At 70.3% G+C, this 13,162-nt stretch overlaps 1 protein-coding gene across 4 annotated transcripts; it reads right to left on the bottom strand.

The window, feature by feature from the left end:
• Nucleotides 1-616: 616 nt before the first annotated feature.
• On the bottom strand, nt 617-12,927 carry PDGFA (platelet derived growth factor subunit A). Of its 4 annotated transcripts, none has more exons than XM_062179802.1 (7): nt 12,781-12,927; nt 11,582-11,678; nt 8,396-8,506; nt 7,057-7,244; nt 3,412-3,538; nt 2,560-2,669; nt 617-2,419 (listed from the first exon to the last, which is right to left on the bottom strand). In XM_062179802.1, exons 1-7 carry the CDS (start codon nt 12,841-12,843, stop codon nt 2,414-2,416), a joined length of 702 nt encoding a protein of 233 aa, XP_062035786.1. In that variant the 5' UTR covers nt 12,844-12,927; the 3' UTR covers nt 617-2,413. The 4 variants fall into 4 exon arrangements, with proteins under 4 accessions (XP_062035786.1, XP_062035787.1, XP_062035789.1 ...); XM_062179803.1 differs by lacking the exon at nt 2,560-2,669 and adding an exon at nt 3,256-3,324 and having other exon boundaries at nt 12,781-12,926; XM_062179804.1 differs by lacking the exon at nt 617-2,419 and adding an exon at nt 3,256-3,324 and having other exon boundaries at nt 2,598-2,669; nt 12,781-12,926.
• Between the last annotated feature and the right edge of the window lie 235 nt (nt 12,928-13,162).

Genomic DNA, 13,162 nt, shown 5'->3' with positions numbered 1-13,162 from the left:
TGGAGGAGCCCATACCCCCTCTACCCAGTGCTGCAGCCACAGGGTACAGGAACCCCCCAGCCAGCTGCACTGGGGACCACGGGACCCAGTGGGAGCTGCGAGGCCAGCAGCCGTCATGGGCCAGGAGCTCCCAGGCCAGACTGGCCTGGTGAGCACCCAGCCTCACTAGTCGGTTCCAGGCTGAGCCTATCCTCTCGTGATGGACCACTGAGGTGCGGGGGGGGCGGGGGGGGGGTGTCGCTTCTCTGTTCTCAGGGACGCACGTCCGAGGTCAATCAGGACCACTCAGAGGGTTGGTTCCTGCGGCCCCGAAGTCGGGGGTGCTCAGTGGGAGAGGACAGTGGGGGCAGGACAGCGCAGGAGCAGCGCCAGCCCTCTGCCCCTCTAGAACCGTCCTCCGGACAGCTCACTGGGAGGGGAGGGGGGACCATGGCCACAGCCCGGTGCCAGGCGCGGACCCCGAGCTTGGCCAAGCAGCTGAAGCCCGGCTGCGTCACCTCACACAGGGGGCACAGGCTCCCGGGGCCAGGCACACACCCACACAGCATCCACGCCGGAGGGGCCTGGCCAAGTACACAGCACCCCCACTACAACACCTGAGTTTTGTTCTGTTTAAATCAGTGCTCTTTATTTTCATCTCAATATCTTGGCCCAAATGAGAACGCACAGCTACGGGGCTGAGTGCTTACCCGGGCTCGGTGCGACCCCGAGACCCTCCCCAGGCAGTGTGGACCCCGAGCTGCACCCTCCTCCCTGAACCACCACAGCCCCAGCCCGGGGCCCATGAGTCCCCGCTTCTCCCGGGGCTGCACCTGCTCCTGACGCCACTCCTCTGGGAGCCCCATGGAAAACACCCGAAGAGTGGGCGCTGTCTACAGCCCCCTGCCAGCCCCCACCACGATGTGGCCACAGAAACCGCACGGGGGCCCGGGGAGACAGAGGCTGCCTCCCCACAGTGCCAGGGCACCCCAAGGGCATGAGCCCCTCCCCCTGCAAATAGGAGAGACCCCGGCATGTCCATCCCGGGAGTGAATGCTGCAGAACCAGGCTGGGGCAGACGTCAGCCAAAGCCGGCGCTGCAGGAGTCGGCGGCTCTCCAGGCCCGAGGAGCAGCCCGGCAAGGGCAGGACCTGGGGAGGGTGGCCAGGTGGGCGCAGAGGCACAGGCAGGGCCCTGCAGGCGGGGGCTCAGCTCGCTGGGGCCCAGGAGTGGGGGATAGGCTCAGAGGCCACCCCGCCCCTCCCCACGCCCACTCGGCAGACGCAGGTGCTGGAGTGCAGAGGCCCAGGGGCGACAGCCGAGCCGTGGGAGGAGGCCGGGAGGCTCACAGGCCCGGGGGCAGCAGCTGAGGCCAGTCCAGCTGTGGACCAACCTGCTGTGGGCGCCCCAGCTGGCAGGCTCCCCTCACCCGCACGGGACAGACAGATGTGGGGACAGAGCCCTGCACAGGAGCTTAGCTCACTAAAGGGGGGAAGGGGGGAAGGCGGGCTCAGAGGTGGCGTGAGCCGAACTCGGCCCAGCACCACCGCCAGACAGCAGGGCTGGCGCCATGTCCCTCCAATGTCTGTACATCCGCCGAGGTGCAGGAGCCAGGGACCCAGCCGGGCCCCACTCTTCTGTGACAGGACGAGGCTCCGAGCGACACAGGGTCAGATCCTAGGGGTCTCCGTGGTCCCGGGGGGCCCCGGCTGCTGCCTGCCTCACCGGACAGTGGCCACCGCCCGGCAAGCCCACGTGGGGACATGATCGCCCACAGCCAGGAGACAGAGGGCGGGCTCTGTGTCCCCAGAGCAGGCCCCCACGGGCCTAAGCTCAGCCAGGGCCCTGCACCGGGGTCACGCGCCGTCCACCACGCTGGCTCCCGGGCCGGTTTCCTCCAGCTGGGACTCTCGGTGCCCAGCGGGGCGCGGGCGGGGACACAGCAGGCCGGACGCGGGCGGGGAGTGGTGCATAGGCAGGTGTAGCACGTTTATTTAATACATCTCGTTAGTCTGCGTCCGACGGCGGGCGTCCCAGCCACAGCAGCCTCCGTGCCACCGGCGTCGTTACAAACGGAAACGAGAGGAGAGCGAGTAGAAAGGGGGCTGACGACCACTCGATGGTGTAAAAAATCCACTTAAGGCTCTCAGGAGGGGTCTGTGTCGACACACGCGGCTCCCCGGCCCCGCGGCGGCGGCTAAAGCACCTGGGGCCCTGCCCGCAGTCCGTCTGCCCCGCGCTCTGCCAGGAGGCTGCCCGCTGCCCGCATGGACGCGGTCACTGTCTCTTTGTTCCCCCAAGTGTCCTCGGGCGGTGTTCCACGGAGGAGAACAAAGACGGCACGCTGGCAAGGAAGCACCGTACAGAGCAGGTCAGGAATGTAACACGCCACGCACATCCGTGTCCCAGGAGGAGGCGCCGGGGGGCCCTCACCTCACATCTGCGGGGAGAGGGAGAGGCGGGCTGAGGGCCGCGGCCGGGAAGTCGCCGACACGGCGGCCGCGGTGCAGCGTCCGGACGCCCATTGCACAGATGGGGGAAACTGAGGCCCAGGAGGGGGTCTTCCGCCCTGCCCCCTACCTTCTTCTTCCAGCCCAGGGCTTGCATGTGATTTCTGGAGCTCTGGCAGCCATCGTGGGCTCTGAGGCAACCCTGAGGATGGACGCCACCAGGCGCGGGCAGGAGGGTCCCTGTGACCAGGCAGAGCCTCGCTGAGCTCTGTGGGGACCCCCCCCCTCAACCACACAGCCCAGCAGGTGCAGCACCCATGGCCTGAAGCCCGGGTACCGAGGGGCCTCCGGCCTCAGCCTGACACCTCCCACGGGGCCACGAGGGGACACTCTTCTCCCGCTGTCCTCGGGGACAGACCCAGGCCGTGTGCCCCACGGGCCCCGGCCCCGGCAGACACTGGGTCGCACTGGCCGGCTCCCTCCGGGTGCGGGGAGGGGGGTGTCCTCTGGGGAAGCCCTCGCTGGGCGGGGCCGGCCTGTCTCCTCCTAGCCCAGGGCCCGGGGCCGCCGCCCCCGCTCGGCCCCCACGGGTCCTCTCCCGCCCGGTCCAGCCTCAGTTTGTTCATCTGTCAAATGGGGTGGGCAGCCTGCCCGCGGCGCCCCCCGCACGACCCCCAGAGCTGCCCCGAACCCCGCAGCGCCCCGATCATCGGCGAGGAGGAGCAGCAGCAGCAGCAGGAGCGGGGACACCGCAGCCCAGCGACAGCACAGCCCGACCAGGCCGATTGGCGGGCGCCACCAGAGCCCGCGGGCGCGGGCGTCCTACCTGCTCGGCCGCCTTAGGTGGGCTTTAACCTCTTTCTTTTCCGTTTTTTACCTGACTCCCTACGCCTTCCTGTTGGCGAGAGGGCGGGCAGGGAGAGCGGCCTCAGGGGCGCCGCGCACGGCCTCCCCGCCGCCCGCGCCCGCCCGCGCCGCTTACCTGCCTCCTCCTCGCGGTGCTCCGGGCCCGCGCTCGAGGCCGCGCACGCGCACTCCAGGTGCTCCTCCAGCCGCACCTGGACCTCTTTCAACTTGGGCTTCTTTCTGACATACTCCACCTTGGCCACCTGCCCGAGAGAGCGCCGCCAGGGCCATCAGCGCCGCGCGCCGGAAGTGCGTCACGCGGCCCCGCCCCCTGACCCCGTCCCAGGCCACCCCGCGGCCCCGAGGCGTCGAAGCCGGCCGCGCTCACGCGCACACCGCGTGACCCGAGAACCGCACGTTCCGCCACACGCACGCGCACACGCTCCGTCGTGGGACGCCCCGCCCGCCACACACGTGCACACACGTGCCTGGGGGTGGGCGAGGAACCCGAGGCCCGGCCAGGCCCCTGCCCGGGTCACTCGCAGCGGACGCCGACCCCGCAGCCCTGCACGCTGTGCCCTGGGCTCCCCGCGACCCTCGGGCAGGGTCAGCGCCCAGGGCCCCCGCAGCCGCAGTAATGGTTAACCCGCAGTGCAAAGGGTGCCGCGTGCCCGGCAGGCGTGCGAAGCGGTGTGGGCTGCCCGGGCGAGCACAAAGCCCGGGCCTGGGCCCAGGTGTGTGGGGCGCGGGGCCGGGGGCCGGCATGGCCGGCCTGGGACCCAGGAGCCACTTCCTGGACAGGCACCTGCTGCTCTCGGAGGCCGGGCCCCCCGCCCCAGCAAAGGGGCCGTACACCTGCGGGGTGGGGGCGCGGCCGCACTCAGCACCAGGCTGCTAGGATGGACCAAGCCTGGGCCCCCAGGGCTCGTGCAAGCCGGCCCTGCCCCACCCACCCCCAGCCTCCATCCATCAGGAAGCCCCCTGCCCTCTTCTGGGGGTGCTGGCCACGGCCCCATATACGGCGACCAGCCCCTACTGAGCACCTAGGCTCCCTCCTCTCAACCTGCTGGGGCCGGGGGCAGAGGGCCAGGGGGCTCCGACCTCTGTGTCCACAGACAGTTAACAGCGGCCTCGGCGGGGCCGCCCTGGGCTCCCTGGCCCGTCCTCCACCCACAGAGGGGGGCGGCAGAGGGAGGGGGCTCCCAGGACCGCTGGGCACTGCCACCCGCGGTGTCCTTGGCTCGGGCACCCTCGGGCCGCCCAGTCTGAGAACCTGCTCTCCAGACAGCCCCGTTTATCAAAGGTAAACAAACAGCGATTTACGACTGCACCTGCCAGGCCTCGTGGGATTCCAGCCTCCGTCTGGCCAGGAAACGGCCGCATTTTTTCCCCCAGAGCAGCTCATGAATATCAGGGTCCTGAGAATCTACTCCAGGAAGGCCAGGTCCACAAGACAGGGTGGCTGGTGCCCTGGGACCCCCAGACCCAGGCTGCCCGCTGTGCCCCAACCTCCCCCGTCCCTCCCAGCCTGGGCTGGTGGCCTCTCCCCACCGCTAACCCTGCCTGCATCCGGCCACCCACACGCCGGGGCAGAGCAGAGACCCCTACCCAGGGCCCCACCTCCCCAGCTGCACGAGGGGCAGATGTGCGGCGGGACCAGCTGCCCCGGCCAGCCTTCCCCCACCAGGCTCCCGCCTCGTCCCGGGACACCCCCCCCCCTCCAGACCCCACAGCAGCCCAGGCAGTGACGGGCGGCCCAGCTGCTCACAGGGTGGGGGCTGGGCCCAGGTAAGCACGAGGTATGGCCGCAGGACCCCAGCCCAACGGGCCCTGTCCGGGCAGGGCAAGGTGGGGTGTGGGCCAGGGTGGACACCACCTGGTCAGGTCTGTAAAGCTCCACCCTCCCTCTGGACAGGACTCTGGCCTCAGCGGCGCACGCCCAGTCAGCCCGAGCGCACCCACCCCCAGCCCCTGCTGGCCCCGAGGGACAGACGTGCAGGGCAGAGCTCGGGGCAGCCTCCCGGCCACAGAGCCCGCCCGCCTCCCCCCAGGGTGGATGGACGCATGGACGGTCGGCGGTCCCCGGGGGCAGCAAACAGACCGCCTGGGCTCTCCAGACAAGGCCGGGCTTCCTGCTGTCGTGGGCGCCACAGGAAGCCGGCCACCAACCACACCACGTCCACCAGCCTCCCAGGGCACAGGGGCCGCTGCTGGCCAGCCCAGGTCCCATCAGGTGACCCCTCCCAGCCTCATCAAAAGGCAATAGAAACCGGAAAACCAGGGCACACACCACTCCCAGCCAGGGGCCTCCCCCAGCCCAGCGGCACCCTGGGCCCCAAGCCTGCGGCTCTCAGAGCCCCCTCCCCCTCTCCACTTTCTTAAGAGGAGCAATGGTCCCAGCTCCACCCACACAGAGCGGAGAGGTGCCACTCCCAGAGGACTCCCGTGCCCAGCCCACAGGGGTCAGGCAGGGGCATCGCCGCCCGCTGGCAAACAGGTGCAGGGACCTGGGGGAGGGCCTCCGCGGCTGGAGGCCACCAAGGGGACACCCCCTTCTGGCCAGCACTCCAGGCCCAGCCCCTGGGTGGCAGCGCCTACCTGGGGGCACGCAGAGCACCTGTTCCCGGCCCCAAGGGACTGTGGCCACGGGGACCCACCTCTGGGTCCCATGGGGACAGACCACGAGAGGCTGGATCGGGGTCACCGTGGGATCGGTGCTGGGGGTGGGGAGCGAAGCCTGGGAGGCCTGGCCAGGTGCCCGGATGGGGAGCCTCGGGCCTTCTCGGGGGAATGCAAGGCCCTGGGGACTGGGGCGGTCAGACGTGGCGCTTGCTGACTCAGTACACAGAGGACCAAGTCCCTGGGGGTCAAGATAAGTCCCAGCTCAGGGCTAAGGTGCTTGCCCAGTGTGGCACAGAGTACGAGGCCGGGCCGCCTGAAGGGTCTGACGCCGCACCCTGCACTGACCCCAGACCCAATTCCTGAGACCCGCGACCCCAGGAAAAGTGGGTCATCCGGAGGGTGGTCTCAGCATGAGTGACAGGCTAGAGCCTGGGCCACCGCCCGGTGCCAGGGAGCCAGGCCCTAACCCCAGGGGACACCTCAGACACCCCCCCACCACCACCACCACCTCGTCCTGAAAACTGGACCTCGAAGCCCAGCAGGAGGCCAGTGGCCTTGGCTCACGGGTGAGTCCTGCCTCAGACCCCCTGCACAGACGAGGCCAGGGGCCCAGCTGGCACAGCCACATGGCCGGAAGCCAGAGCCCAGCCTGGGGCAGCAGAAGGGGTCGGTCTTGGGGACACAGGGAGCAGCCACCCCTCCCAGCTGTGAATGTGCCTCCCAGGATCCCCGCGGGCAGTCCCCTGCCTCAGAGGGCTTGGGAGCAAGCGGCCCAGGCCAGGGGTCCCACCCATCTCTGACCACAGCACCCTGAACCATACGGAGGGTGGGGGAGGGGCTCGGCACGTGGGCAGCCCACCTGGCGGCTTCACCAGGGGCTGCTGTGCTCAGAGGCCCCCTCCAAACGAGGGTGGGGCCCTCACCAGGGGCGCCGGCCACCCAGGACTCGGCTCAACAGTGAGAACCAAGTTCTGTGGCAGATCTGCGCCCAGCCCACGCCTGTCAGCCTGGACACCTCGCCCCAGGCCGAGTGGCTGCCCCATCCTGGGACCCCTCCCATGTTGCTTTTAGGGGAGCACCAGGGGCACTGGACCCCTTAGAGAGTTCGGAGACTCCGCCCCCAGCCCGGCCCCGCCCACCCCGTGCCCGGCGGGCTCACCTTGATGCTGCGATGGTGCACCCGCGAGGGCTGGCACTTGATGCTGCTGGTGTTGCAGCAGCCGGTGCAGCGCTTGACCTCCACGCACGGCGGCCAGATCAGGAAGTTGGCCGACGTGGGGTCCACCTGACTCCGAGGTATCTCGTAAATGACCGTCCTGGTCTTGCAGATGGCGGGAATGGCTTCCTCTGCGGGAGGCAGGGGTGTGCGTGAGGCGGCCTCACTCGCCCCTGCCACCTCTGAGCCTGGGCGGGGGAGGGGCGGCTGCCAAGGGAACCACGGGAGCCCAGAGACTTGAAGGAGGCCTAACATGGCCCCTGGGTGCACAGCCTGGTGAGGGCAGCAGGCGCCCATCAGAGCAGGGCTGAGGCACAGGACGGAGAACATGGACACCCCGAGTCCCCAGGCCCCCCTGGGAGAGACCGCAGGGAGGCCACTGGGCCGCCCGCAGGGGCTCTGTCCACTACAGGGCGTGATCGGGGGTTGTGGGGCTGGGGGGACAGACCTCTCCCTGCGTGCACCTAGTGATATACAGCATGAGGCTGACCACAGAGGCCCTGCTGCCTGCCCAGGGAGCTGCTGGGGGCAGCAGGGGGCTCAGCCATGGCCCCTCCCCCAGGGGCTCCCTCAGGCAAGGCAGGAAGGCCTCCAGACTGCCCCCTCCCCATCTGCGGGTTGAGAAAACCTCCTGGGGGCCCACCTGGGAGACCCAGCAAGTACCAGGGCCTCGGGGGTCTCAGAGAGACCCCAAAAACTAGTCCTTCAAGCAAAGAAACCCTGCTCGCCTCCCCCACAGCACCCAGGCCCCCAAGGAGTGCCCTCCGGGTGGGATCTGGCCAGGTGGCCAAGGGGCGGAGCCAGGGAGCAGAGGGGCCCGCAGCTGAGCCCAAGGAACCTGACCACATTAACCGAGGCCCTCCCCCACACGCCACCCAGAAGTCAGAGACCTGGAGGAACCCAAGCCCAGGCAGCCAGGACCCCCGCCCCAGCACGGCTCCCCGGCAAGAGAGCAGCGGGGAGGCCCCGGGGGACGTCCAGAGGGAGGCCCAGGCGCAGGGTGGGGGTGCGGGGAGCCACCAGCAGCTCCCCCGCCCGCCCTGCACGCCGCTGCACCCAGTTTGGCAGCTGGTAGCCGGGGGCAGCCCTGCTCCACGGTGTGAACCAGGCAGGCCTCCGTGACGGGCCCCGACAAGATCAGGCACTTCAGGAATTCGCGGCGGCTCCGGCCCCCCTGCAGAGGGCGGGCAGGCGGGAGGGGCAAGCAGGGCCTTTGTTGTCAGAGGAGCCAAGGGCGCCCCAGGCCACAGAATCCGGCGGGCCGGCCCCGCCCCACACTCACCGATGCTACGCTTCCTCCGAACGGGCACCGGCACTGGCGGCTTCTCGGCCACATGCCTGGCCGTGTGGACGCCGGGGGCTCTCAGGCTCGGCTCCGGAGCATCCTCTGCCCCTACAGGGAGAAGCAGAAACTGGCGACCGGCCCAGCAGCGTCCAGGGAGCTGCTTCCGGGGACCACTGGGCCGGGGGTTGCTGGGAGAACCCCCGTGGCACACAGGAGCTTTCCAGGCGTGGAAGACGCTGGGATGGGCCTACAGGCACCCTCTCCGCGCCGTCCTTGAGCGAGCCCTGGGGTCCCCGTGCCGGGACCAACGGGCCCAGCGCCCGGAGAGGGGCAGCACGGGGGCTGCAGAGCGCTGGGCCTGAGCATCCCAGCCCGATGGGCAGCGGAGGCAACGCCAGCTCAGCCCGGGCTCCGGGCCAACCCTCCTCGTTCCTGAAATAAGTCTGCCCAGAGGGCCAGAGGCCATGAGAACGAGCCTGGCCACGTGGCCGCCCGTGCACGGGGGAGCGCTAAGTGGCTGCAGGCCTGAGGCCGGAGCGGAGTGCCCCGCAGCGGCCAGACCCACGGCAGAGAGGGGAACCCCAGCCCCAGGACACATGCCCTGCACCCCCCCACTGGACAGGGTGGCCGGCCTCCCCGCCTCGGGCGCCCAGCACCCAGAGCCTCCCTGAGGTCCACCTGGGAGACCGAGGCGCCAGCGGAAGCTCAGCCTTGCACGCACACTGTACACACACACTAAACACGAAGACCACAACCCTCACGGGAGGCGTGGACGGCCAAGACCAGGGCTGAGCACAACCCGACATCTACCAATGACTCAATGTTCCAATGCCACTAAATTTTTTTTTTGAGACCCAAAATAAGATGAGAACAGAACTATTCATGCCATAAGAATTTCCCATCAACCAACTGTCACAAAAAGCAGCTTTTTCACAAAAAAGTGACACTCATGAGTCATGGCTTGGTGGTGGCCATCTTGCCATCGCCACGCCAGCCAGCACCTGGTGCACCCCGGGGCCAGCGGCCACCCCCAGAGGCCCAGACATCCTTCCCAGGCTGCCCGCTCCCCACGTGTGGAGAGGTGCAACAAGACAGGCAGGAGAGGCCAGCGGGGGACAACCCCACCCCAGGCTCTGGGCTTCACCCCAGACGATGGGTCACCCCACCCTCAGCCCATATCAGGACGGAGCAGGGACCCAAAGCAGGGGCTGACCAGGCTCTCCCGACACTCGGGGTGAATCTCCCCCCAAAACTGATCCCAGCGGAGCCCACCAAAGGCCTCTGAGGCAGCCATTGCAGGGAAGGACGGCCCACAGTTCCCCTGGGAGCCTGAATGGCCCCAGAGGCAGGGTCTGTGTGCCAGGCACCAGCGACCACAGACCCCACCAGACCCCGAGCTCCAGACACCACCCGGGACAGACCGACCTCAAACTCCACGGCCTCACACGCAGCGGGGCCCCGGCACGGTACCCGCCTCCCATCCAGGGAGTTCAGCAACCCCATCAGCCAAGGGGCTCCCACCTGGCCTGCCCGGAGGGGCCACCTGCAGATCAGAGGCCCAGCCCAGTGAGGTAGGGGTCGGCCGGGAGGGGCAGCTCCGGTGGCACTTCTGCTTCCCAGGTAGCCGGAGGCCCCAGGAGCAGCACAGTAGACCCGGAGGGACCCGCACCAGGGAGCTGTCCCTGACCGACCAGACCCACTCCGCCTGGACCGCAGGGGGAGTCCAGAGCCCAGAGCCTGGCAGTCCTCTAGTGGGGCGGGAACAGGTGGCGGGCACCTGACCTCCCCTCCCGGAGCTGGCTCCTGCGCCCTCTGCTTCTCAGGGCCCATGGGCGGGGAGGGGGTCTAGGGGACGCCCGCGGTGGGCTGTGTGTGAGGAGGGCTTCCCCCACCCAAGTTTCAGGGCCCCAGAAATGTTTGACAGGTGCACAGGAGGGAGACAGAGGCACAGCCAGGACAGCAGGAGGAGGGGCAGGGCCCGGACCCTCAGAAGCCTCCAGGTCTGGAATGCGGGGGGCCGCCAAAGCCCACAGACTTGCAATGCAAAAAGCCTTAATGGGTGGGGGCAGGGAGGAGGCTGCGGCGCACGAATAAGAAAGCTCCCAGCACAAAGCCGATGGCCCATTTCCCCAGGGCCCCCGGCGGCCTCCCGGCGGCCTCCCACAGCCACCGGGGACCCGCTCCCTGCAAGGCAGCTCCAGGCCGGCCTGGGCCCTGCCCCCCCAGTGAAACCCAACCCCGGCCGATAAGAATCAGCCGGAGGATTTCCCGAGAATCTGCAGGAACCGAGGTCTTGGCAGGAGAGAAGACAGTTCACGCTTCGGCACCACATAATTAGGTACAAATTTCCAAATGACTGGGCCACGTGATTCCACTTAGCTCCCCCACCCCTCCGCGGCTCGCTGGAAGCCCTTCCACTCGGGCTGCCTTTAGCTACTCCCTTTGACAAGCTCATCTTACGCCTCGAAAACAAAAACTCAGAGAGAAGCTCCCCCAGCGGGGTCTCCCCGGAGCCCCCCTCCCCGCCCCGCCCCGGCCCGGCCCGGGACCCTGCAGCCCTGGGGGCGAGCGCGGCCACGCCCACCTCGCGCGTCCACCGGGGCCGACCGCTGCCTGCTCCAAGTCCGCCAAGGGTCAACCGAGGCCTTCGGATCTCCGCACCTCACGAAGAAGCTGCGCCCCAGGCCCTGAGCGCGCGACCCCCCAAAACCGCCCCCAGGCGGCAGATGTACCCCTGGCGCGCCTTGAGGGGCCCAGGTGTAAGGACCCAGCCGCGCAGCGGCTCGCGCCCGCGGCGCGGCCCTGGGGCGGGCCAGGGGCTCGGCTCCTCCCGCGCGGGCGCTCGCCAGGAGGGCGCACCGGCCGGGGTCGGCCCCGCCGCTCCTCCGGCCTCGCGGGCCCGGCCGCCACCTGGCGAGGGCGCCGGCGCCCTCGGCGCGGCCGAACTGGCGGCGACACACGCAGCGATTTCCTTAAATGCAAAACAATCCCCGGGCAGGCGAGAAGCGGCGCGCGGCGGCCGGGAGAGAAAGTGGCGATTGGAGAGAAACTCCTGACTCATCCGCCTGGGCGTTTATGGCCGGGGCTTGGAGTCTGACCTTTCGGTGCGCTCCTGCGCGGCGCCCGGCCCGGCCCGAGCGCGGGAGGCGGCGCGGGGCGCACGAGGGAAGGGGCGCGATTTACCTACGGAGTCAATCTCCAGGAGCCGCTGCAGGTCCCGGATGCTGTGGATCTGGCTGCGGGCGAGCCTGTCCAGCACGTCGCGGGGGATCCCGGGTTCCTGCGGGCAGAGGCCACGCGGTCAGCGCCCGGCGCCTGGCCGAGGGGACCCCGCGAGCGCCGGGCCCGACCCCGTGCCCGGTGCAGGTCACAGGAGACCCAGGCGGGGAGAGCTCCTTGCTCCGGAGTGGACCCGCCGGCCCGCAAGACCAAGTTGAAATGCGTCACGGGTCGCCGGCGAGAGTCGCGGCGGCGCGGGCACTTTGATCTCGCCAGAGGCGTGGGTTTCTCGCCCGGAACCCCGGCCGAGCGCCGAGGGCAGGTTCCCGTGTCACCGACACCGCCGCGCGCGCGCGCGCCCCGCCGCGGCCCTAGCGCCGACCCAGGCGTCCCCCCCCCCCCCACACCCGCCCGGCGGCCACGAGAGGCCGCCCGGGACAGCGAGGGTTAAACATCCGTCTCCAGCCGCCCTCCGGGCCGGCCCCAGACCACCCCCATCGGCCTCCACGCCGCGCTCCAGCCCTGTCCGGGGTCGCTGCAGGAGGGTGGGGGGTGCGGGGTGGGGCCGCGCAACCCGAGCCCCAAGTTCCCACGGCGGGGGGCTGCGGAGAAGTCCTCCGCCGAGGCAGGGCTCCCGCGGACTTGGGTGGGGGGTGGGGACGCGCCGGCGGGAGGGCGCGGGCGCCTGGCGCGGCCCCAGCTCGCCTCGCGCAGCCACCTGTAAGCAGGCCCTGGCGGGCGGGTCTGCGCCGGCCCTGCGCGCGCGGGGCTCAGAACTGCAGCAGGGGGGCTGCGGCTGGGCGCTGCCCACCCGGCCGGGCCGGGGCTCCGCCGCAGTGTCCCCTCCCCGCCCCCCACCCCGCCCCAGGCTCGCTCGGGCTGTCGCGCACACACACACCCCCTTCCCCGCACGCCCCGCTACCGCACTGCCCGCTGCGCTCCGAGACCCCTCCCCCGAAGTTTCTCCCGGCTCGGCCACCCCGCCGCGCCCGGGGCCCCCCGAGCAGCGCGACGCGAGCGTCCTGGAAACTCACCAGGCACACACTCGGGGCAGAAAACAGAACCGAACCCCGCCAGCCGAGCAGGCATCCGCGCGCGCTCCGCAGAGGCCGGGGCGCCCCGGGGGAGCTCCGGCCAGGGGACGGGGCGGGGGCGGCACCCACCTCGGCCAGGACTTGGGCGAGGTATCCGCAGCCGAGGAGCAGCAGGCAAGCCCAGGTCCTCATCGCGTCCCGAGGCGCCGGCGGGGAGGCGGGGAGGCGAGGCCGCGGGGCGGGCGCTCCTGCGGGGCTCCTGTGGCGGCGAAACGCAGGACCATCCCTCAGGAGCGCGGCCGGAGAGCGGCGAGCGGCCGGGCCGGAGGAGCGCGCCCGCCCAGCGCAGCGCCGGCGAGGAGCGGGAGGAAGAGGGAGTGCGCGCCCGCCGCGCCCGCCGCGCCGGGAGCCTCCTGGGCCGCCGGGTAGGGGGTGGGGACGGAAGGGGCGGAGGGCGGGGGCTGGGCTCTTCCTTGGTGCGTTCCCGGTGCCGGCCGCCGCCGCGCGCGCT

Source organism: Lepus europaeus, chromosome 21, assembly GCF_033115175.1.
Source record: "Lepus europaeus isolate LE1 chromosome 21, mLepTim1.pri, whole genome shotgun sequence".
NCBI lineage: Eukaryota > Metazoa > Chordata > Mammalia > Lagomorpha > Leporidae > Lepus > Lepus europaeus.
The sequence above is the reverse complement of the archived record's forward strand: the minus strand, read 5'-3'. Positions and strand labels throughout refer to the sequence as shown.

Coding starts and splice junctions, on each gene's coding strand:
- PDGFA (XM_062179802.1), bottom strand. CDS start 12,843: ATGAGGACCTGGGCTTGCCTGCTGCTCCTCGGCTGCGGATACCTCGCC. Junction 7,245..8,395: donor TCGGAGGAAGCGTAGCATCG/GTGAGTGTGGGG, acceptor TGCCTCCCGCAG/AGGAAGCCATTCCCGCCATC. Junction 3,539..7,056: donor TGCACCATCGCAGCATCAAG/GTGAGCCCGCCG, acceptor TCTCTCGGGCAG/GTGGCCAAGGTGGAGTATGT.